This window comes from Psittacula echo, assembly GCF_963264785.1.
Source record: "Psittacula echo genome assembly, chromosome: 7".
NCBI lineage: Eukaryota > Metazoa > Chordata > Aves > Psittaciformes > Psittacidae > Psittacula > Psittacula echo.
Window position 1 is genome coordinate 12,984,693 of NC_137740.1, and position 24,807 is coordinate 13,009,499.

Sequence of the window (24,807 nt, forward strand, 5' to 3'; positions counted from 1 at the left end):
GAAAATATTTCTTACTTCCACCTCTGTTTCCATTAGTCATCCTGGCTTCACTCCTACTATCCAACTCCAACCATTCAACAAGCAACACTAAAAACACTGGCAAAAATATTTACTTAGTTTGAAATCATACCTAGATGAATCTTTAGCTTGTTCTTTCTGCAAAACAATCTATTTCTGGTTCTTGGCTTTATAGCTAATGAAAGGGGTTTTTTTGCTTTGATTTCTTTCATAAAGCTCTGGTTTTTAAAACACTGACTTTGTCTTCCCAGTTCCTGACACTGAGAGCAGTCACTCTCACTGCCCAGCTCATGCCCAGCCACTTTTGGTGCTGGACTGATTCACAGAGGAAGATGTGGTTTTGAAAAATGCCCTCTCGGCTTTCCTCAGCACACAGCTACACAAAATGGTCAGTGAGATTTTTTTGTTGTTGTTACAGAGGGCAATCCTCTGACACTGTCCCAGAAAGAAACAGGAAAACAGCTGAGCACAGCTTCTCTTCCTTCCATACCTTTCAATCCTCCCCTTTTGTGAGCACTTCTGCATTCCTAACCAACCACAGTAGCCTTCTAAATGTCCAAATAGCTAAAATCAAACAGTGAGAGTAACCAGAGCACTTATAAATATCACAAACAACCTCTCCAGGCAACCCTGAGCACAAAGCTAGCTATTTATTCTATTTCACCTTTGGCAAAATAAGCAGAAAAGTGACAGTGTCAAAGTCCACAACTGCACCCTTTCCTCTTGCTTCACAGCCAGCTGGCTCCTTAACACCATTTAGTTTGCAAGTTTTGGCAAAAGCTTTTGGCAATCCAGGTTAATTAACTGTTCTTTGTTCTACACTTCTCTACAGAATGGCCTACAGAGCCCTGATCAGCCAAACATGCTTTTCCTTAGCAAGAGGCAGTACTGAATGTCCAAATGTCTTGATCGTTTTTAAATTCCACTTTCAGATGTTAGTTCAACACTTTTCTGCTCACAGCCAGCAATTTCCTAGAGCATTTAGCCTTTCCAATATATAAGTAACATCATTTGCCACTATTCTGAAAGCTGGCATAGAAACACACACCATATTTTTGATAGCTCAGACATTTCATATATTAAAATTCCTTTTAAAAAAAACTTCATCAAAACACACAGAAAATATTCCTGGCTCATGGAGCCCCCGAGCTGCGAAGAGCTAGAGAGTGCTCAAAGGGAATGAAAAAAGGAAAGGAGGAAGGAGGTATAATGTACCTTTACCCTATTCTAAACTCTTCCCCGTGCACCTGCCCATAACTCTTCACCACAGAAGATAACACTGATCCAGTGCAGCTGCTCTTCTGCTCTCTGCTTTTGTGAAAACAGAAGACCAATTCATTTAGCATTCCAAGGGCTAAAAGGAAGATACCTAGAGGAAAGTTCAGGGAGCATGGTGAACATGTGGAGATATTTCTGATACATTCCTCCTGAGACCAGAAATTTGGCACTTTATGATATCCTGAGCCAGAGGTTGTAGCTACACCTTTGTGCAAAAAGCTGTAACATGAACTTGTCTGATTGTTTTTTTTGAAGTATCCACACCTACTACATCTTCCAGCATTTCTATATAGGACTTGAGAGTCACCAAGAGAACTTTGCCGTTGCTGCCAGATTAAAGAAAGGCTCTTTCTCCAGTGCTGTTCAAGCTGTAAGTGAACTGGTGCATAGAAGGATAAAAGAGACCATACTGAGCCCAGCTGGGACAGGAACTGACTTGTCAGACTGTTTCATAGACATTCCTAGTCAAGGTGAGTGCAATGGACCTAGTCTGCCTGGATTTAAGAAAATATCTCATGCCACACCTATAGGAGACTAGTGAAAGCAATCTGCAGACATTACTAGAAGAGCTGCCTCAATAGGAAACCTTAGCAGACTTTTACTTTTAATAGAAAACTCCTTAACCAAGAAATCAGGGATATTCCTGGAAAAACAACTTCAGAAACTATCCCACCTAACACAATTGTTATCAACCTTCTCCAAAAAGTTGGTTTAGATTCATTCAGTTTGTAAGAAGCATCAAGCCAAAAGAACTGCAGTTCTCAGTCATGACACAGGAATAGTGAGATGAACTGAGCAAGATGAACTTAAGAGTACTGTTACGTGAAGAACAGCACATTTAGGGACTACTAAACAAAGAAAGCCCAACAAAACACCCCTAAGGACTCATCAGCTGGAAGCAAAGGTATGTGAAAGATGCAGGGATTTCTGTACTAACAACGCAATGCAATATGAAGAAAGCTCATATAACTTTGGTCTATCAGATATCTTTTTTTTACTTCAGAAGCAGGGAAGTATTAGCTTTACTGAAAAAGGCACTGACAAAACCACGTTTACAACACCCTTATAACTGTTTAAAGAAATACAAGACCAAACTGTGAAAAGTGAACAAATGAAGGGGGGTGGGAGGGAAGTGCTATTAAGATGAATAAACAGAACAAAAAGCCTGCCCTTACAAAAGGAGGTTGAAATATTGGCTTGCTTAACCTGCCAAAAGGGAGGTTACAAGGAGAAAGGCATTGTTCTTAAATAAGCTTGTGCAATGCCTGACAAGGAGGATAAACTTAATTAAGGATAATAAAGGACTAATTTGGTCTCAGTGAGTTTAAAGGAAGCGAGGGAAAGAGTAGTGAAGCTCTGGGACAATCTTCAAAGCAGAGCAGTGGCATAAGATATTTACATGGTTGTAAGACAAACCACAGTAAATTCATAGAAAACATCATATGGCAAGTTTGGAATGATTTTGGAGTTGTATCAGACTTTGATTTTCTGATAGAAAAAATATTCTGTGCACTAATAACCCAAAATGAATAGCAAAGACCCTAGATCACCATGTGTTGCAAATGTTTACAAAATGTGCTTTAAGAATCCCACCCTCCAGGCTATCACTCAAAAATAATTTCTTCTCTTGTTTGTAATTCATAACCTGCATTTGGACTTTTTTCATGTCCCCTTCAGCTAAAGCACTTCCACTAGTCACAGCTGGAGATGGAAAGTTAGGCAAGGTTCACTGGCACTCCTTGGGATACTCAAAACCCTAGTCAGCAGCTGGTTCTCACGATCCAGGTGACAAAATCTCTAATGAGACAGATGAGAGAACAGGACCTCTGGATGGTTTAATGTTCTTCTAGTACTGGTCATGGTCCTGACTGATCTGGCATTTTCACCTAACAATATCCTTCTTTCCCTCAATCTCTTCCTTTGGAAGACTCCAGTTTGGAGGCATTAAATCTGTTGTACCAAAGGGCTCAACTTCGTGTATTTTGGAGTGCTTCTAGTAAAGAACTAGAAAGGGATGCAAAAGAGGAGAAATGCAGAGGAAACCCCAGAAAACTGCAAAACCATCAGCTCTGCCAATTCCCTGCAATTGTGGAGACTCATTTCCAAGATACAGAGGGTCACAATCTGTCCAACCCCCGGCACGTACAGACACAGAGGATAAGTCTGAGAGGAGCACCCCAATAATGAACAGTGCTGTGTCAGGCAATTACTCACTAATACAAACTTAAGAGTTTAACAAAAAGATCTCCTTTCTCCCCAGTACCAGTCATTCTGCTGAGATGGCAGACCCTGCACTTTAAACAGTTGAGAACAGAGCCCTGTCCAAGTCCCCAACGCGCACAGTCACCTTTCGTGATGTTGACCTCACGGATGCTGTAGCCCTCGCGGAGCCGTACTGAGACAATGCTCACAAGGTCAGCGTGCACCTCCTTCTCCGTGTGCTTCTTCCTCCTCATAGCCAGAGCAGGGTTGCTGCTTGCAGACACCAGGTGCTCATTGAACAGTCTGTGCTGGGACACTGCAAACAGCAGAGATGAGGTTTGTGAGGGAGCAGCTCCCCTGCTCCTCATCCTACAGCAACAGCCCTCCCAGATTGCTTCACAAAAGCTTCCAGGAACACTTGCTGGCCTGAAGAACAGTGCATCCTTCAGGCACCACTTGCACCCACTCCTGATTCTGCAATGCAGCAAACAGGTCCACTAACGTGGCCAAAGAGGGCCAGAAGAGGGGCAGGGTGGGGTGCCAGGCCCTTCTTCCTCTGGGACAGTCTTTGTGACAAGGCATGCATTGAAGTTACACATTTAGCAGACACAGGCAGAAACTGCACAGCTGTTCCAACAGTCACACAGTCAGCTTTTGGGTTTTACCCCTTTTGCTGGAATATTCTCAATTCCCAGGTGGTTTCTGAAAGGTATCTGGATGTGGAAGCCATGAGTTTAAACCACTAACACCTGATCTTTTTAAGATTCAACATTTCCAAGTCCCAGGCCAGCTCTCTCCAAACTTGTTACTGTCTGCAGCTTCTGCTGCCAAGTTACAGAAAGCATAGAAGGCATCAGCATATAATAAGGGCATGATAGGGTGTTTCCATGTTTTACTGGTAACTAATCTTTCCTGGCATACTCTCAGTCACTAACAGTCACAAAATAAGAATAACCAAGAGAGGCATTTGGGACAGCCTCAAGGATCTAGTTTTTCAATCTAAACTGCCATCTGCAAGCCTGATTACGACAAGCTCTCCAGCACGTCCCCATCTGTGAGCTACCCAGTGTGTGCAGGAAAGGTTGGACAAAAGCTTCTTACACCCTCCAAATTCCAACACAGCCTAAGTGCCGAGTGAAGACCACAGAAAGGGGAATGGTGAAAGATGGGACATTAATCTTCCCTGATCCACCTAACTCCTGGAACTAGAAAGGGAGTCACCAAAGAGGCAGCATGGCCCAGAGCCTACAGGAGGCATGACTCAGAGGGGACAAGAGAAGAGTATCAGCATAACCAAGCCTGGGAATGTCACCCCAAAGCGAGGTGCTGCAACATATCCATTTGCTGAAAGGAGGGCATTCACATTCCTCACCACAGTAGTATTCTGGATTCAGGGACTCCCCAGTACGCAGAAAGGAGTACAGCAGAAATGCCTTGTGATACACGTTCAGATCCAGGCTTAAGGGATCCAGCTCAGGGCATGTGGAGAGGTAAGCACCAAAAGTGGCCATGGCAATAAATTTCATCAGTTCCACATTGGGAACGTGGCCAAAGCTGCAATCGTACGAGTAGACACCTCCCACCTACAAGATGGATAAAGAAGATACCTGAGAGAGTACAGTAGGGCTGAGGACAAGGCAGAGGACTGGCAAAGGCCTCAAACAGGCAGAGAAGTCCTCTCTTAGCCTCTGGAGGTGAATGCCACCAACAACAACCCCCCTTCCCCGCTCTGGCTGGCAGCAGCACCCCCTCCTGCTATCAGCAGACATACCTGTACAAAGGAGCAGGCCACTGTGCCACTGCGGAGCTGGTTGAGTAAAGTCTCGCACACAGCCACATCAGGGACACTGGTCACACCATCCGTAATTATTATTATACCTGCAAACAAGGCAGTCATCTTAGTGCATCTTCCATCTCAAACAGCTACCACTCTCCCAGTGTATCCACCAGAAAGAAAATTTAGGCAGGGCAGAAGCAGAAAGGAAAATCCCTAGCTTGGTTTAGAGCTTCCAAGGTGTTCTGGAGCTGGCAAACTTCCATCTAGGACAGCAAAGCACTAAGGTAGGACACAGCTCTGCACACTTTGGGCTGTCCCAAGCAGCAGTCACAGCTGTGCTTTCTCATAAACTCCCTAATACTGACACAAGGCATGTGGCTCAGTTTTGTTCTCCCCATTCGCATCACGCCAATTCGCCCACAGAGCGCAGAGCAAAAGCTGTTGTTGAAATTTCATCCCTAACAGAAGGGTCCCTGCACCAGCCCTTATAAAATTAATCTCAGCCTAAGGCAGGAGAAATACAACCCTTTGCAAACATCTGGGCAAACCTTAACCCAGAGGACGAGGCCAACCTGCGCTGGAGTTGGAGGGCAGCAGCTGCAGTGCCAGAATACCCTGCCGCACCATGCTGACCAGGCCAACATCAGCAGTGACAACAGACACGCTGGGCTTCCTCCCGGACGACTCCTGCACATCACCAGGGCTCTCTTGGCTCAGGGGAGACAAATCCATCTGGAAAAGTAAAAAAGAAAACCCACAAACCCCCATGGGGCAGACTTCAGCCTAGCTCTAGCTCTCACTCTCCCAAACAGCCTTCAGTCTACCAGCTCCATAGTACCACAATCCTGGAGCACTTCAGCAGATTTGACTTCTAGCTTTAGTTTTCATGTGATCTCAAAGTCCTGGTCACTTGGGCCCCATAGAACAGCTAGACAAAGCTGCCTGGGGGGAGAAGAAGGGGACAACATGCTCAGAGTTTTGTTATACGCTGATTTCTGACAGAAGGAGAAGGATGAGACACTTTGGGGTCACTAAAGCTCCTCTGCAGACCAAAGCAGTTCCCACTTAAAGAGAAGGTGACCACCTCCTTTTTAACTTGTCATTTAGCAGAAGCTGCAGCTATTCAGCATCTACTCAAGTAAAGCCCAGAAAAGCTGGAAAGGCAGACACCCTTCTCACTTATGAAGCCCTGCAGCAGAGGGGGTAAAGAGCCTTGTAAAGACAAAGCCTAGTGCCTATACATTCAACTTTGTTCAAACAGCACTCATTATGCAGTGCTGATATAAGCAAATCCAAGTAGGCTTCTCCTGCATCTCCTGTGAAAAATATCCCCCAGGCAAAGCCTAAAATTTGTATAATTACACTTTGAGGAACCTACTGCATTTACAGTCCCCGCATCTCGAGAGGCTCTGGCAGTTCAGCCCTGTAATAAACTATTGCCTCATTTTTACTGCTAATACAGAAAATGAGTGAAACCCTCCCCTGCAAAGCTACAGATGACTAGGAGCTGGGAAAAGAAAATTAGAACTAACTAAACTTTTGTTATTGCACTAATGGGAGCAATCTGTGGCTGTGAGCAAAAAACCTGAGTATCCATCACTTTAATTTGCCAGATGCCTTACATTCAGACACTTGCTAACAATGATGCAGCTAATGCAACTTCAAAAGTAAAAAATGTTTCAGTCCCTGCCCTTCCCCTGAGGCCTCCCACCTCCACCCCACAGCCTGTGGCAGGACTCACCAGTCCCTCTAGACTGCAAGCGCGTCTCCTTCCCCCATTTGCATGGAAAAAGATATAGGGTAGTTTACAGTAAGAGAAATATTGCATCAAGCAGGAACGCATACAAACCACTGCAAAACTACCAGTTGGACACACTGGTAAAGGTATTTACTTCCTGCAATCTTCTTTCTGTTCTAGGACTGACAGTCTTAGCACTCAAAGATACAAATTTCAGCTAGAATATGCGATTTGAAGCACTTCAAATATGGAGCTGCAATAGATCACCAGTAGCCTCTTGCTCATCCAATCTTGAGGCTTTTTTTTTCTTCTTGTCCAAGCTCTATCAACTAACACTAAATAAGGACTAAATAACCTTTGCCAGTCAAATAATGGCTTTGTCTGCAAGAAAGGTGCCCACAGATACAATTGTGACTGTGGCATGCATATGTCAGTATCACAATGTAACCTTCGTGTGCTTCATTTCCAAGAACAGAAGAGATCTCAATGAGAAATTCATTCTAAATCACTACAGATTCTCACTTTTAATTTCATCCTAAACTGTGTTTTATAGTTCTTTCATTAACTTGCTGACACCTATACCCGTGGCTACTAAACAGCATCTGCCAGAGATTTCAAGGAGTATCAGAAACTGCACTGGCTCATGGTCAAGTATTTTCATTCAAGAAATGTAACAAGGACCAAGGGCATATTCACAGCTGTTTATAAATTAATTATATGGGTGTAATCACCTAACCCACCATCTTCTTTAGAGAGAAGTCACTTCCTACAGCTCATCCCATCATGTACAAGAAGTCTGGCTGCTTTATTGCAGAAGAACCTTGGGAAAGGTAACCATTCTTATCAGTCCTTCTGAACACTTACTGGTTCTGCTCTCCTCAGTGTTTATGTGTGATTACTAGATCCCACAAAGTTATATTACAATCTCATTAGCCATTCCTTCTCCAGACCTACACCACTGTTCCTCTTGCCACTCCACCCCAAAGGGGCAAATCTCCAGAGAGCCAAGAGACCCCAACCACCTCTGCCCTCCTTACCTGCGGTTTGGGTTCATACTGTTGCTGCAGCATCTCTGCCACTTTGTTCTCAAAAGCACATAGCTGTGTGTAAACCTGGTGCAGAAAGGCCTCTCGCTTCGTCTCATCCAGCTGACAGCCCTGGAACAGTACCTGCCCCAAAGGTATGCATGTTAGTCATCAAGTTAAGGTTTTACAGCACCTGCCCCCAAAACGGTACACAGGAACAGAGTTCTGCATGGTGTCAGACATGTCCCTAACAAAGCACAGGTACAGCAGAGGCTTGTTCTCACTATTCGTGCTCAGGGCCAACTGCCTTGTGAGCAGCAATGTCTGCAATGCACTCCACAGCAGATGCTCACATCACTTTTTATGAAATCTCCTTCTTGGGCAAGAAATTTCTACCTCATTTTCCTTCTTCCAGAAAAAGTCGCTGTCAGGAGAAAGCAATAAGATCCTTATTAGAAGCCATTAACTCTGTTTCTAAGGAAGGCCTGTTTGTTCTAATCTAACTCACTCACTCACAGACTGATCACATTATCTTCCAATAAGTGGTTGGATAAAAGAACAATAAATTGAAATAAAGAAAATAAAAAATTAGACATTAGAAGAGAGGCTGAGTGATGTGCCAGAGTGATCCTGCCACCACAGAAACTCCCCAAGCTGACAGGCAAGACACTTGTGTTTACAAACAACACCATTGCACAGACTATCTCCAGCCACATCCAGGAGGCAAAGGATATACAATGTGCAGACAAAGAACTCAACAGTCAGGTGAGATGCTGCATGTTATCCATATTCCTGCAACCTCAGAGGGGCAAGACTTCATAGTGACATAGGAAAAGTAAATGATTACAGTATAGACAGGCTTTCCTGGATGAGTGATACACATATATGCCTTCCTCTCCATAAAAGGAACATAGTTTACCCAGCTGTACCCAGAGACTACAGTTCCTGGCCTCATACAATAAACAGGCCTTTAAAGAGTTCCAAAGAAGAAAACCATAGCAACCTTAGAGTGCTCAATTTAGTGTAAATACAGAAGATACTGAGGCAAAGCATGATGGTGTCTGCACAATAGCTGGGCAAGATGACATACAAAATGTCATTGTCAAATGGGGAAATTCCTGCTGTGTTTACTTTGGTAGGACCCAAGAACAGACCAAAGTGAGGGCTTCACTCTCCAAACACCATACAGACCAGTAAAGGCTGCAGCCTGCCAGAAGGCTTGTACAGAGGCAGGGTGGGGAGACGGGGAAGGAACAGGCATAGACTAACAGGCTTCTCCTGTCACCACCCACTTTCCCTGGTATTAGCTAAAGGATGCAATCACCATCAGAATCGCCATCAGAAATGTGAAAATACTGTGAGTTGGAAGGGATTGAGGATACATTTAAAAAAAACCACACTGCCACCATAAACCAGACTTCAATTTATTAAACAAACCTCCCCTGGCTCAAGCAAATCTAGTTGATAATCCCAACACTGGGGCTGGCTGCTCCCTCCAGCAAGAAGAAACAAGTTCATACCAGTGCAAAAAGACAGCAAAGTTTGTAGCAAGAGGCAAGATCTTTGAATAAACCACTGCTACACAGTTGAAGCAGGCAGACAAGCTTTTGGGCACATCAATTCTTCTTGAATGCTTCAAGACAATTATAACAGGCTAAAAAGAATTAAGTTAACATGAGAAATACTCCCTGTGGCCCAACTCTGAGACCATGTCTGTAGGTAGTGTTCTCTGCTAAGCCCCACTCCCCCAGGAGAAACCTCTGCTTCCTGCCAAGAAAGGAGAAGTTGCTCACATACACTTCCTCACCACACCAGGCTGCACGTTGTAATGACACAAGTCTGCAGCATCACAGATAACAGCTACCCCATGCCCTGTCTTTCCTCTGTGTTCACAGGAAGCCATCCAGTGAGCTGCTCACACACTGAGCCGCTCCAAGGCTGAACTTTACCTGATGGGACTGCAGGCCGATGATGGAGGAATACGCCTGGATGGTGACAAAGATCTCTGGCTGGTAGATGATGTCTGACCCAGGGATACGAAAGGGTCTTAACAACCCCACCAAACATCGGGAAAGGGCATGAAACACTTCATCAAAGATTATCTCCCCTGTTGAGTCATCCTACAGAAACAGAGAAAGGGAACAGCTTTTTCATCTTCTAGGACTTTGAGTCTCATGGCCGGTGGCCCCACCATGCAGAGCCAACAGCAAACATCCTTCTCCAATAGCAACTGGATTAAAGTGACAAATCCCTGTAAACAAAAGTCACATGTTGGACATCCAGCAGAGAAGCAGGATCTGCCCTTACTTAAACTCCCTAGCTGGGAGCATAGGGAGCACTTTTCCCCTTGGAAAAGCAAGACTTCTGCAAATTTAAGACTAACACAGAGGAATAAACCTCATCAAACAGAAATGGGACTGGCCTTTTAACACACCTAACACCCCGAAGAGGTGGTTTCTGCACTTACCACAATCCCTGTGGAAGGGCTCAGATCAAGTTCAATCACAAATCGGTACTGGCGGGCCAGGAAGGTGACCCGTGTAGAGGGCACCAGGAGATAGGGCCTTGGCTGGACAGGCTCATCAGGCTGCCACCCGTTGGGCAGGATGCTGAGAACATCAAGCTCATTTTCTGACTTCACCTACAAGAACAAATAATCGGTACACGACAGAATGCCAAGCCAAAGGAAAAATCAGGAAAAGGAACTGGGTTGGAGCCTTCTGCAGGGTCCAGCTGCTCAGAAGCGGCACAGAGCCACCTCATCACATCAGGCCATGGTGACACCCTCCAGCCTCAGGCACCAACTCACCAGCTCCGGCTCGGGCACAGCCCAGATGACCTGGTGGAGCCGGCTGAGCACCCAGGCGAGGCGCACGTTGCGGGAGATGCGATAGTCTTTCTTCATCAGGAGGAAGACATGCCCTGCCTCCTCCACCTGCAGCAGGACCACAGCAGCCCAGGTCACGCCATAGCTCGGCGGGCACCCCAGGAGGGCACGCAGAAGGGGACCCCAGGCCGCATCCCGCCCTGCCACTCACCCCAGGCTGCTTCAGCCCCGCACTCCCACCTCTCCCCTTCCCTCGCAAGCCCGGACAGCCCCACTACTCTCCACCGTGGCCACCCCTCACCTCGCTCCTGCCGCCAGCTCCCCAATTCCCCTCCCCAGCTTAGCCCTGTCCCCCGGCTCGGCCCCAGCTCCAGCTCCCACAGCACAGTCCCACCTCCGAGTCGGGCCTCTCGGCAGCCGCCATGTCCGGCGCGCCCCGCCCCGCGTCCTCTGACCCGGAAGCGCCACTGTCCTGCGCAATGGTGCGGTGCTGCCATGCAGGTGAGGGGTGGAAGGGTTGCTGCTGAGCGCGGCTATGGCCCGCCCGGGAGCAGCGGGGCGGTTCGAGGACAGCGGGGACAGGGGCCGTGCTGTAGGCCCGCCTGGGCGGCTGCCGGGACCTTGCCTCGGGCGGGCGGGGGGGCGGCCTGCGCGGCGTGCGGAGCCGCTTCGTGGCCGGGCCCTGTGTTTCAGTGCCTCCTTCCGCGCACTTCCGTAGCTCCGCGGTCCGGGCCTGAAGTGGCAACCAGCGCTGCTGCCGCCTTCGGTCTAGCCCTGGCGGGGCTTGTGGCCGCCGGCTGCAGCGGTGATCCCGGGCTGTCTGTCTGCTCCCCAGTTAAACCCAGCCCGGGCTAGAGCAGACTCAACTCGAGCAGCGCGTGCAATGCTTTGCTGTGCAACAACCTCCCCTTGCTGCACTGCTGTGGGTGAGCGTGTGTGGGGGTATCTGGGTGCACTGCTCCCACTCAGCCCTTGGAGAGGGTCATCACACCAGAGGTCCACCTGCCCAGCAGCCTGGCTTTGCCACTAGCAAAGAAGCCAATGCCCAAAAGAAGTTGTGAGGGCAAAACAAGCTACTGAGTCCCATACAAAGACAGGCTAAGAAAATTGGGGCTGTGCAGCCTGGAGAAGAGAAGGTTGCCTGGAGACCTTAGGCCAGGTTGGCCAAGGCCTTTGGGCAACCTGATCTAGTGGAAGATGTCCCTGCCCATGGCAGGGGGGCTGGAATTGGATGATCTTGAGGTCCTTTCTAACCCAGACCATTCTGTGATTCTGTATAAACTATTGTTAGCACATCCCTGGTGTTTAATAGCCTTGAATGAATTTTCATTGATGGAAGAAGGTTCTAGATATTCTTTGAAGTACTGTGAAATTTTAGCCTCTGTAATGTCCATTGGAAAGGAGTTGCAGAAGTTAATGGCAGGTTAGCAGGCTGTGAAAATCCACCTCCTTTGGTTTGCTTGAAACCGCTACCTAGTGGCTTCATGCAAGTATCCTGGTTGTCCTCCCAGAAAAGAGAGTGAAAGTGGATTGTCCTGCCAATTCCTCATCTGTAGGGCTGGTTGTATTGCCTCTCCTCATTTCAGCCACTCTCACATACCAGTCTCCTTTCTGTTTTTAACTGCTGCATCTATGGAACTGATGAATATTCATGATCACCCTTGTTGCCTTTATTTGCACATACTCCTCCTATCTCCTTTTTCAGTTGAAGGGTCAAGAGTGACACATAATATTTGAGATGCCCATGAGGCGTGCATTTATACAGTGACGTTTGCTTTCCTTGCGTTCACTGGCTTTCCTAATAAATCCTATTACTGGTTTTACTTCCCCTGCTTCTTGAGCCTTGGGCAGATGTTTTCACAGGTCACCTCGGATAATTGCGAGATCTGTTTCTGAGTGATAACATTATGAACCAAGGAATCATTATCAGCTCAGAGAATGTCATTGTGTACAGAAAGTCAGGATTGGGTCGTGTCCCCCTGCTTGTTTTGCCCTGTGCGCTGCTTTATGTTTACCTACTCTGAATTTCACCTTTACCTCTCAGTTGCTCTGTATCAGGAGGTCCTTCAGCAACCTGTCCCATAAACCTTGTCTTTACTACCTCAGGCCGATTTAGTATTGCTAACAAAGTCCGTAAAGCACTGCTTGCCTATAGCGTATGCCTGGGAGCAGCACAGCATTCCTTGGAAACGTCGGCTGGTCCTATTGCGTGCATGCTTTGCAATGCTTACATCTGCTTCCAGCTCTTAGGGGCTTTGGAGAGAACCAACAAAAGAAGGAGGCTTGGAGCATGCTGCTGCCGCAAGAGCAACACCTCTGCAGTAGGGTTTCATTCACCCTCTTGAGGGCTGCTTGGATAAGCACAGGCAATGAGCCAGGTGAATTGTCTGGGTGCATATGCCTGGCACCCTTGCAGCAGACCACTGGCTACCAGCCCAACTTGTAATGCAGGCATTAATTAATCTTCTTGCACAAACACAGTGTGCACACAGTTGTAGACTCATTTCATAATTGCATAGGAACTGACTTAGTCCCATCACAAGATGGAGGAAAGTGCTCTTATCTGGAAGTGGAACACCCGGCGATCCACTCTGTGCATCCAGTCCATGGATGGGAGATTGGATTTCATCAAAGTTGACTTAGCCATTTCTTCTTAGGTGGTTGAGTGAAGTCTGATCAATGATTGCTAAAAAAAGCCTTTATAGTCTTGTCAGTCTATAAATAAAATAGAAAAATCTATTGTTCTCATGAACATGTCAGATACCAAATAATCTTGCCAGTGAAGCTCCCACTTGTCTGGTGTATTTAAACAGAACAACAACAAATGCAATAGCAAGCATGCCAGCAGCCTGAGTCACGCTATCTGCTTTCGCAGTTGGCATTCCCTTTCTATTATTTGATTGCTTTGTCCCACCCTCCTCATGGATTATTATTGTACAGTTCTCGACTTAGGGTTCATTAGGGTTGGAACTTTAATTATATTTTGTGCAATGCTGTAGTATTAATAAGTGAGAATAGATAAGATTCTGGAGGGGTTTTGCAAGAGATGAAGATTTGCCTTGGTGTCTTTGGCAACAGATCCCCTGCCCTGACACTTTGTCACTGTCCTCCCTCACCTGCAGATGTCAGTGGAAAAGGTTATTTAAACAGTGTAATCAGAGCAAAAGGCAGGGGGTGATGTGTGCTTGTGTTGGTGTGTGCTGTCTGTTATGGCAGGCCCCCCTGCAGCCAGTAAGGCACAAGTAGAAGAGGACCTGAAGGTTTCTTTGGCAGCTGGAACGGGCACTTGAGCAGGAAAAAAGTAAAGAAGGAGGTGAAGCACAGAAACTGGAGTCTTTTGGCCATGGACCTGATACTCACTCTGCAAAGGGCTGTTTTGGATGATGACATCACTGTGCCCACATCTACTGTCAGTAAAGGCTGAGATGTGAATGTACTTTGAGCTGCATTAGTTTAAGTGACTTACGAAAGTGGCATGAGCTAACTTTGATGACTGCCTGATGTGGTGAAAAGCAGATGTAAGCAATAATATCTTCACTCATCTTGATCTTAAAGACGACAGCTAGCACATGTCTCATGACTAAGTGTTCTGACCTAAGGGGAAAGGGTCAGTGTGAAACCATAGGATCCATGTCTGGTGTTTGCTGCCCTGGAAAAGAAGGTTCTCTGTAGGAGAGATTGGATGCATGTGTGTGGGTCCAGAACACCTGGGTAAGGTGTAAAGCTTTGTTGTCATCCCTTGTCTTTCCTTTTTTCAGAGAGAAGAGAAGCAGCTGGAGCTGACCCTGGAGGCACTCATCAGTCAGGTGGCCGACCTGAAGAACTCTTTAGTCAGTTTTATCTACAAGCTGGAGAATGAGTACGATAGACTCACTTGGTAAGTAAGGTATCCCACAGAGCCGGGGGCACTGCTAATCACTGCTGAAGCTGTTCCAGACTTGGCTTAAAGGACCAAAAGTATAATTAAAAAATATCAGCCTATTGTCAGTAAGCTTAAATTTGCTCTTCACATTCCTGCTAGAGGAACCACTTCACATCTTCCACCAGAAGAGCAGTTGAAATCCACTGGTTTCATGCTGTGTAGGGTCATGCTAACACCTTTAATCTAGACATTTTGTGAAAACTAGATTTGCATCTGCAGTGACTGGAAGCTTCTTGGACAAATTATCTTGGAGACCCGCGCACACACTATAAAATGAGCAATGGTTATTTCTGCATTTCGTGACCTTTCTGGCCTTTTCTGGCTCTGTTTTGCTGGTTCTGCATGTTCTACCGGACAGTTTGAGAGATTTGCAAGGTGGCATTCTCTTCCTGATAGACCATAAAGGTGTTATAGCTACAGCTTAATGAACTATACAGTATCCTGAATAGCATCTGCCACTGCAGCAGAGTTTCACAGGCGGTCAGTTTTTGTAGTTAATGTTGCAGAAGGCAGGAGAGATGATGAATATTCCAGAGAGAGAAAGCTGAAGGGGAGGGACCTCCTTGACAAGATTACCAATTATTTTGCTTCATTATTGCTTAGTCTGGATAGCCAAGCTATAAATATTGTTTCTCTTGGCTGTACTGCATAGGAGTTAAATTGTTCTCAGACTTTGCTCTAGAATTGCACTGGGAGAATTGGAGATAAGGAAAGCATTGCTTCTGTGTGTATTACTGGGGTGAGTTGACCCTGGCTGGATACCAGATTACCACCAAAGCCACTGTTATAATTCCCTTCCTCAGCTGGACAGGGGAAAGGAAATATAATGAAAGGCTCATGGGTCAAGATAAGGACAGGGAGAGATCATTCACCAATTACTGTCACAGGCAAACCAGATTCAACTTGGGGAAATTAGTTTAATTTATTACCTGTCAAATCAGAGTAAGGTAATGATCTTAGAACACCTTCCCCCCAACCCTCCCTTCTTCCCAGGCTTAGCTTTACTCCCAAGTTCTCTAACTTCTCCCCTCAGTGGTGCAGGGAGGACAGGAGGTTGTGGTCAGTTCATCACATGTTGTCTCTGTTGCTCCATCCTTAAGGGGGAAGATTCCTCAGACTCTTCCGCTGCTCTGGTCCTCTCCACAAGGCCCCAGGTCCTGCCAGGAGCCTGCTCCAGCGTGGGCTTCCCTTGGGGTCACAGTCTCCTTTGGGCATTCCCCTGCTCTGGTGTGGGCTCCTTCATGGGCTGCAGGTTGATACCTGCTCCAGCATGGCCCTTCATGGGCTGCAGGGGCATAGCCTGCCTCACCAAGGTCTGCACCACAGGCTACAGAGTCGTCTCTGCTGCAGTAACTGGAGCACCTCCTCCCCTCCTTCACTGACCTTGGGGTCTGCAGAGCTGCTTCTCTCACATATTCGCACTCCTCTCTCTGGCTGCAATTGCTGTTGCATAGTTTTTTCCCCTCTTAAACACATTGTCCCAGAGGTGCTACCACCATCAATGATGGGCTCAGCCTTGGCAAGCAGTGGATATGTCTTGGAGCCGGCTGCATTGGTTCTGTTGGACATAAGGGAAGCTTTTAGCAGCTGCTCACAGAAGCCACCCCTGTAGCACCCCTGCTACCAAAACACTGCCATGCAAACAACATAAGTTACTGAAATACCAAAACTGGGACTTCCAGCGTACTGCTTGTGATATCTCTGAGCTATTTGTCTCATTTGAGCTATTTGCAGCAGGGGTGGGGATTTCTCCACAACTGCAGTAGGTTTTACTGTTTACTGTCTGGAATAAACTGATTTGAGGAATAATAGCGTTATTTCCTCACTTCTCAACCATTTGAGTAAAGAATAGAGAAAAGCCGTCTGTGGCATCCCTTTCCATGTTCTGTCCTCTTTATTTGCTCTCCCAGGCCTTCAGTTCTGGACAGCTTTGCATTGCTCTCTGGGCAGCTGAACACCTTGAACAAAGTGCTAAAACATGAGAAGACCCCACTATTGCGAAACCAGGTTATCATACCCCTGGTGCTGTCTCCAGACCGTGATGAGGAGATCATGGTAAGAAACTTCCCTCTGAATGTTGGTCCTGGAGTATCAGAAAGTACTTGTGATCTCCCCCAGTTTGCCATTCCTCAGCTCTGGGTATAGAGAAAGAGAAGGTGATGAGTAGTTCTGCCTGTGAGCTGCTTTGCTGGGGGGCTTTCACCTACAAATGTACAAGATACACTTTACAGGAGGTGTTCCTGTTAATAAATGTTATTTTCATCATGATGGGGCTGTGTAACTGGGAGGTCTCCTTACAAGCTCCTGGTTTTTCTCAGCCCTAGCTATGCTGCTGTCAGCTATCTACATCTAGATGTGCACTGTTTGTCATATGACCAAAATGAGGTGTGTTACAGAATCTAATGTGTGTGCTGACAACATTTATTGTCTGCTTGAATGAGAAAACGTTTCAGGTGATGATGGCTGTGCTGGTGGCATTGCACTGCAGACCCCCGTGGTTTGCTCTCACTAAACAGGCGCAGTGCAAATGCTTACACAAATTGTTGAAACTTCCTAATGCTGCCCAGATCAAGGTTTCCCCAGTGCATGCTACTAGCCTTGTTGCAGCACCATGTCCTGTGTTCTGGTGTGGAGCTGTAGGAGGAGGCTCTGAGTGTCTTGTCACTCACTCTGAGCTTGTCCAAATATTGCAGCGGCAGACAGAGGGGCGTGTGCCAGTGTTCAGCCATGAGGTAGTGCCTGACCATCTTCGAACTAAGCCTGACCCTGAAGTGGAGGAGCAGGAGAAGCAGCTGATCACAGATGCAGCTCGAATTAGCCCTGATGTGGCACAGGTAGGTGAGGAAGAGTTTGATACTTCTGCCTCTTAGTCCTCTGGCACAGGATGCCCTGTAACTTTGCTTCCTTCATCCTTCCACCTGACAGTGTTCTTTTTCGCTGTGCCCTTATCTATCTGGGATTTCTGCAGCTCACCCTGGCTGAAGTTTGGTTTCCTCCACAGTTTCACAAACAGAGGGTATCCAGCCCGCCATTCACAGGAGGTGAACACATCAGAACAGTCAGAGAAAGGCAAAGGCTATCCCATCCCCATAGTGCCTTGCCTACACTATCACTGGGCTCTGCCATCAAAATGCTTGTTCGGCTACACAGACCCTGGGAGGAGAAAGCTTGTGTGTTTACCTTACTGACTTGTTCTGGATTGGAAGTATCCTGGTGGTTTCTGATGGTTTTCATTTTGCAGAAGCAGATCCAAAGTCTGAACAAAATGTGCTCAAATCTGCTGGAGAAAATCAGTAAGGAGGAGCGTGAATCTGAAAGTGGAGGTAGGTCACTGAGTTGGAATTGGGGTGCAGGGTCCAAACAGCAGGCTTGAGAGACTAATGGCAGAATAGGCAAATCTGGTGGTCATTCCAACCCTTTGTGATACCCGTTTTGAGGAGGTGGTAACTGTTTACCACGAAAACATCCCAATCAAATTGGATTGATAAAAATAACTGTGAAAATACAGTGGTAGTGAATGGGAAACCCCTTAGCTATGTTCTGAAGGAGTCCACAACATGTTTGTGTGATGTCCTGTAGATAATGGCTTCTTCAGACTCACAGTCAGCCTTTTTTGGTTCTGACTCTGATGCTGGACGTCCATATTTTATTGGTCTCTGCCATCAGCTGTTCACTATTCCTGGAAGTGCTATGTACAACTCTCAAAGGTACCAGGGTTTTTGTGAGGGGTTTTTTTGTCATCTTTGACACAAACAGTGTAGGCAGGGATCCAGGCACAGGTTCTGTCTGCTTTCCAGGATTAATAGTATAACTGGGCAGGTATGTGGTAGAAAAAGTTACAGACACCATGCTGCTTATGAGCCTCCAAAAGAGGATGTTGACATTGTTTATCTAAAACACAGTGCTTGTTACCTGCCATTGAATCCAGCATGGAAAAGCCTTTAGTGGGAACATTCTCATGGACATGGAGGAATTGTCTCCCTCTTCCCTGGGCAGCATATGCTCCGCTCTCGGTGGAGAAGCTCTTGGATCACCACTGTCTTTGGATTTTGCAGCTTCTTTGACCTTGCTGAGACTCTTGTAGGACAGCTTGTTAGAAGCTGATCTCTGTTACATCCACCAGAATAGTAGAAAAGTAAATTCAGGCTGCTAGTTTCTAAACTTGATTGCAAAAATGCTCCAAACTAACTTTTTTTTCTATAGGTTTAAGACAGAACAAGCAGACTTTCAACCCTGCAGATACCAATGCACTGGTAGCAGCTGTGGCCTTTGGGAAAGGACTGTCAAACCGGAGGCCCCCTGGCTCTGGAGGATCTGTCCAGTCAGGCCAACCGGGAGCTGGTGCCATCATTGCAGGTGCTTCAGGCATGCAGCAGGTCCCAATGTCAGGTGCACCAGCTCAGCAGCAGCCAATGCTGGCAGGAGTGCAGATGGCACAAGCAGGACAGCCAGGTAAATAAGTTGCATATCTGAGATCAGTTGAAATGCAGGGAACAAGAAAGAGAAATGCAGGTGTAGAGGTTCTTCTCCAGTCACCTTTTAGATATAACTGAGTAAGAGGTTCCTTTCTGGCCTTAATAACATGAGTCAGATTATAACAGTAGAGTAGCACTAGTTTAAATTGGATCAGAGGTTGAAATGGATCCCAGACATCCAGCTTCAGCTTCTTAACTCACACTGCAACACCATTTTAATAATAGACTTAGTGAACATAGGAATCAGTATGAAGGGAGATCACAGCAGTCAGCTCCTAATTCTGAAGCTACCATCCCTGACTCCAAGTCCCTGAGCTGCAATATATTAGTATAAGGGGTATTCTGCAGAGGTATCACTGTAGGCTTGCCCTGTTCTGGTATTCTTCCTTATATGTCCTTTGCTGTGAGGAATGGGTTTGGCCTGGGGGACCTCCAGGTCATGTTAATTGAGATTTTGGATATTGATATCCTCATTGGTGTTTTCTTGACTGGTAATGACTGTTGTTCAGAAATGAACTTGAGCAACAATATTAATCCTAAGTTAATTATGTGTTTGTGTAAGAGTTAGAAAGTAATTTCCACTATGATTTGGAAACAAAGGCAGCCCCTGTGATTTCTGGCTGCATTCCCACAAACACGGTCTCCAGGATGGGACGACAGTCACATGTGTACACCAAGCAGAGTGCGCTGGTAACAAGAATACTTGTCCAGCCTCTGTTACCTGGAGGTTCCCTTTTGATGAGAGCAGCTATTGTGCGTTTCACCAAAGGTCAGTCCCACTATCCTGCTGGTGACAGTGCCTATGGCCAAGGCTGAAAGAATTTAAGAACAAATCTTATACTGACAGCAGTTGTTGTTTAGGGATTTTAAGCCAGAGTTTGGTTTGAGTCCGGGGGGTATAGCAGCAATTCCTTTTTGAATAATGATTTTGACTTCTACAGCACCTGCAGCATTTCTTCCACGGCTTTACTACATGTTTTGCTGAAATAACAATCCTTTTTATGTTTAAACCTTTTGCCTGATAATTTTATTGCGTGCTTCCTTTTTGCCCTTCATGTTGTGAGAAATGGGGAATAATAATTCCTTTGTTATTCCAGAGTAGTTTTTGTTTTTTGGAAGTCTGTCATGCCGCCTCCCTTTGTCCATCTTTTTTCTTTTCTTCCCAGCTGTTGAGTCCTGTCCTGTTTAATATGTCCTTGTGTGAAAATTGTATTATGTCTTGGACTTGTCACTCTTACCTGCACCTTTTCTGTTTGTTTTCAAGATTGGGAATACCAGAACCACTCACAGTATTCCAGGTGTGGGTAAACCATTCAGTCCTGGTCACTCTTCTTTTTGGAGTAATATCCCAACAGTATGTGTCTGCTAATTTTTAGCACTGGAGTGACATGGGATCTCCTGCCAGTTCATTGCAGGCAGTGACCCTCTTTGGATACGTTTGAGAAAGTTTAGTAACCTTTATTCTTTCAGCCATTTGCTCATCAAATCTTTCTTTGTCCTCCTGCACCTCAGTTTTAATTTTCAGAAGCTGTCCTTTATTTATGTTCTAATTTGAACACACATTCCGCTTTCTGAAGGAGTATTCTTTGAATATCCCTCTTGCTGCTCTTTAATCCCTTTTTGTTTATTCTTCTGATCATTTTAGTTTTGCCTAGCACTGTGCACTCATTGTAAGCTGCTAGCACAATGTCTTTGAACACACTCCCATGTGTGATTGGTATCAACAAAGAGTAATAATGCCCAAGAGGTGGACCTGGTTAAGAGAAATAACAGATCTGAGAAAGGTTGAGTAATTGAAATACACGCCCTGACTATAAATAATGCTAAATGGAAGGGGATACAGGCTCTTGTGTTTGCCTCTGAAATGGAAGTGGAGATCAGTCTGGATCCTTCTGAGAGTGCTGCTGCCAGCAACTTCTGTGAGACTGAAGAGGTCCCACACTCCTGTAGGAGCTTCCTATCAAAGAGACAGACTTATTTAAAATGGAACAAGGACACAATTTGAGGGGATAGCAGGTGGACACAGGAATTGTCAGGGAGATTTCTCAATGGAGAAAGATGCCAATTTGTAGAAGAGATTGACTATGTTAGGTCAGAAGCTGAAAGATGCTGTAGCAGGAAAGCTTATTGTGGTACCTGGAGTGGAACAGGAAAAGCCTAGAGAGGGTTGTTGAGAGTCCTGCATGCTCCTGAGCACATGTCCTCTCATACAGCTGATTTTGCTTTTTCTTTTTCGCTCTCCAGGAAAAATGCCAACTGGTATAAAAACAAACATCAAATCTGCCTCAATGCATCCGTATCAGAGATGAGCTGAGATGAAGCAGGCCCGGGGAACAGCAGTTACCAGCATTGTTCCTGCTGCAGCCACCACACCTGGCTTGTGTGGAGCTGCTAGTGGCCATGTCTCCTGGACACAAGTACTTCTCTGTTCAGTCAGAGCAGAGGACTTTGCTTCTGATATTGATCCTGTCTTCTTCAGGTCTGGCCTGGAGAACAACTACCCTTTCCTGATACAGAACCTGAAGAGCTGCATGGAGCACTCTGCTCCTTGTTTCTGCTTGTTCACTTGCAATGATTTCTTTACTCCCTCTTGTTGAATAAAGATCTTGTTATGCACACTGTGAGACACTGGTGTCCATCTCTTGGGTCATAAGGACTCTGATTTCCCTTTAGGTAAGGCTACAGAGCAGCTCCAGTCTAAAATACACAGAAAACGTTGGAGGCTAAGTGCTGGAGCTGCAGGATTATGCATAAAGACCTATTATAAAGTGAGTCAGCAGGGTACAAACATAAGCAATAAACATCTTGTTCGTTGTAAAACCATTATGACTATTCCCCAGAAAGCAAAATACTGGGAAAGTCTATTACAGGGAAAGACCATTACAAAGCCCTCAGCAAGAAGGCAGCATTTCAGGAACAGAAGCACAGAGCTTTGGTATTCTGATGCTGTTACAAATCCCAGCTGTATCTGATTTTACTTCCATATTCTCTGCTGCTGTGTTTCCTATGAAGTTTCTTAGCTACTTCAGGATTCATTTGTCACTTCAGAGAGGTATTTAAATCTGCCCAGGACTGTGGCACCTCTGAATTAGCCAGGCTGTGAGGTCTGGCCCATTTCTCATTGCGACTGGTCATTGTGAAGCCATATCCCTGTTTTACTTTCTGCCCTTGAGTTATAATATATAACCTGCCTAAGGAAAGATTCCCAAAGAGCATGTGAGTACACACAGTGCTACCCTGAACACAACTGTCATGCCTCTTGCTGTTCTTCCCTGGACTTCCCTTTTGGCTTGTGAAAGGCAGCACTGTATTTTACTCAACAGCATCTGCCAGCAATCTTATGGGTGAGGAAATCTCCACTCAGCACGTACAGCCTGCAGCTGCTCCTGTGCTGCTTGCCTCTGAGCTAATCAGATCCAGCTTATTTGTAGAGGCTGTGGCCCAAAACAAAATCTTCCACAAAGCTGTGACTAGGGCAGTTATTGACCCATTTTCATGTATGGGCCCTTGAAAAGCACTGAGCTGGGAAGTAGAAAGCTAAGCTGGAAGCACAAGCAGCTTCCCTGATAAGCAAAGCCGTTCACCACTGTGAATGAGTCCAGTGAAGTGTATGCAATGACACCAGCCCAGCCAGATTGATGGGATCCTGTTTTACCCCTAATGGCATCACTCGTGGAACCACTCACTGCAGCTGGGGAACTGGTGTGGAGGCAGGGAAGGGTTTGATCAATGTTTGTAGCTGGGGAGTCAGAGCCTGCAGGGCTATGCCCCGCAATGGGCTGAGCACTGCTGGGGCTGCTGTTCCCTGCTCTGTCTCATGCCCCTGCTTTGGCTGGGAAAGAAGGCAGAAAGCTGTTTGAGGAATGTGTGTCAGATCCCTGGCACTGTCATCCATGGAGCCTCAGCTCCAGGATGCTGCTTCACGGCATCCTCCCTGACTGGCTTCCTTATAAAGCTAAAATGTGTCAGCGCTGGGGCCAGCGTGGCTGCCTGCTACCCGTGCTAACCTGGCTCTCCCGAGAACGCCTCCAGTGGGGAGGCCAGACCTTTCACACACTTGGACGGGAGGAAGGGAAATACAGGCAGGGCTTTTTTCCATAGATTATAGAGCCAGGGAGGCCGGCTCGGCTCCCAGCGTAACTTCCTGCATGACACAGGCTGCCCTGAATTAGTTCTTGTGTAAATTAGAGTGCTGTTGGTAGGAAAACAGTTGCTTGAACTGACACATCTCTGCTACAGTGGCTGGTAGTTGTCCTGAAGTTAACTTTTTTATTGTACCTTTATATTGAGGCTGCATTTCCTTAATTCCCTTCAAGTCACTGGATCTCCTCAGCCAGGGAGTTGTTAGTCAGAGAGCAGTCAGATGTGATGATCAGGCTTTCCTGGTAGCTTTTTTTCACCACAAACTGAACTGATGGAAGTCCCTTTTGCTTTAAGGCATATTTTCCATTTTCCACTCTTGGCTCACATCCAAATCTCCTTGTGCTTTTGTGTCCTTCGGGACACTGGACTAGGACATGTTATTCTAATTGTGGGAATGGGAATTTCAAATGCAGAGCGACTTTATAACCTCTTATCCAGTCACCGCCAGCGCTTGAATGTTTAAACAGGGAACGGAAACAGGCCTTTTACCCATAAGGTCAAGGTGGAAATTCATGGTCCACTGCTTGCCACTGTGGCCTGTAAGTCCAACAGGGATCCACCATTCCCTGCGCACTGTGCCAGAATAAAAACACAGCCCTACTGGGTCAGGGCAAAGGCTTAGTCTGTTCCCTGCTGAGGCAGGGACCAAGCAGGCAATCAGGGAAACACACTCTCCCTGCGAGCATGGGCTGTGCTGCCATGCTGGGCCCTCAGGGGTTTGTTCCTTGCCTTTTCTGATCCTTTTTGGAACCTGTCCCTCCTTAGCAGTATAATTTTGGCAGGGAGGAGGCTCAATCTCAGCACGGAAGGTGCTGCCGGGCTGTCTGGACCCCAGCTGGGGTGTGGGAATATGATGGAGAGCACAAGCATGGCACTGGTTTGTTCTTGGTACTCAACATCCCCCTTGGAACCAGTCGGCTCTGGTGCAGAGGATGGACATCTTTCTCCATGCAGCCCCACTGCCCAAGGGATCCCATGGGCTCCAGATCACTGATATGCCTCCTGTTCCCAGGGCAGCATGCTTCATCACTTCCTTCCCTTCCAGGTCATCAGCTTTACACTATTTAGCACTCCCAGCTAGAAACACATCCTCGGTGTCAGCCTCCTGGGGAGTATCTCCTCTGCTGCCTCACACTTGGCCAGGTCTCCAGCACTCTTGGTCCCGGATCACACACGCTGCTGTACCAGCCAGCTCACTCTCTGATACTGAAGAGTATACCACAAAAATTGATGTGTTAGTTTGACTGGCTTTTCATCTGTAATCGCTGATGATTGGTATTTATATTTCTCTGCTTCAAGTATCGATACAATCACATATTTTGCAGTCATTATTTTGCATGGGATGACTGTCGAACAGACACACCTGTTTACAAGGCCACCGTGTTTACTTTTTAAAATGCTG

General features: G+C 46.4%; 2 protein-coding genes across 13 annotated transcripts in view; one reads left to right on the forward strand and one right to left on the reverse strand.

The window, feature by feature from the left end:
* SZT2 (SZT2 subunit of KICSTOR complex) overlaps positions 1-11,303 on the reverse strand; it is a 58,659-nt gene extending 47,356 nt beyond the window's left edge. For all 12 annotated transcript variants that reach the window (XR_013957393.1, XR_013957394.1, XR_013957395.1 and 9 more), the window contains exons 1-9: positions 11,260-11,303; positions 10,848-10,973; positions 10,506-10,679; positions 9,988-10,158; positions 8,051-8,182; positions 5,848-6,007; positions 5,270-5,376; positions 4,871-5,081; positions 3,644-3,814 (exon numbers count right to left, since the gene is read on the reverse strand). Coding sequence is in view for 6 of the 12 variants with exons in the window: in XM_080622989.1 (XP_080479115.1) it covers positions 3,644-3,814; positions 4,871-5,081; positions 5,270-5,376; positions 5,848-6,007; positions 8,051-8,182; positions 9,988-10,158; positions 10,506-10,679; positions 10,848-10,973; positions 11,260-11,289 (1,282 nt within the window). In the remaining 6 variants the exon portion in view is untranslated. The remainder of the gene's footprint in view (positions 1-3,643; positions 3,815-4,870; positions 5,082-5,269; positions 5,377-5,847; positions 6,008-8,050; positions 8,183-9,987; positions 10,159-10,505; positions 10,680-10,847; positions 10,974-11,259) is intronic.
* A 30-nt stretch (positions 11,304-11,333) lies between these two features.
* On the forward strand, positions 11,334-21,886 carry MED8 (mediator complex subunit 8). Its single transcript, XM_080622994.1, has 7 exons — positions 11,334-11,366; positions 14,624-14,742; positions 16,698-16,842; positions 17,481-17,621; positions 18,029-18,110; positions 18,991-19,239; positions 21,507-21,886. Exons 1-7 carry the CDS (start codon positions 11,361-11,363, stop codon positions 21,569-21,571), a joined length of 807 nt encoding a protein of 268 aa, XP_080479120.1. The 5' UTR covers positions 11,334-11,360; the 3' UTR covers positions 21,572-21,886.
* Positions 21,887-24,807: the final 2,921 nt, after the last annotated feature.

Bases quoted from the DNA above. Each gene is read 5' to 3' on its own strand.
- MED8 (XM_080622994.1), top strand. The intron at 17,622-18,028 runs GTAGGTGAGGAA...TTCATTTTGCAG, and splicing joins TTAGCCCTGATGTGGCACAG to AAGCAGATCCAAAGTCTGAA. The intron at 18,111-18,990 runs GTAGGTCACTGA...TTTTTTCTATAG, and splicing joins GCGTGAATCTGAAAGTGGAG to GTTTAAGACAGAACAAGCAG.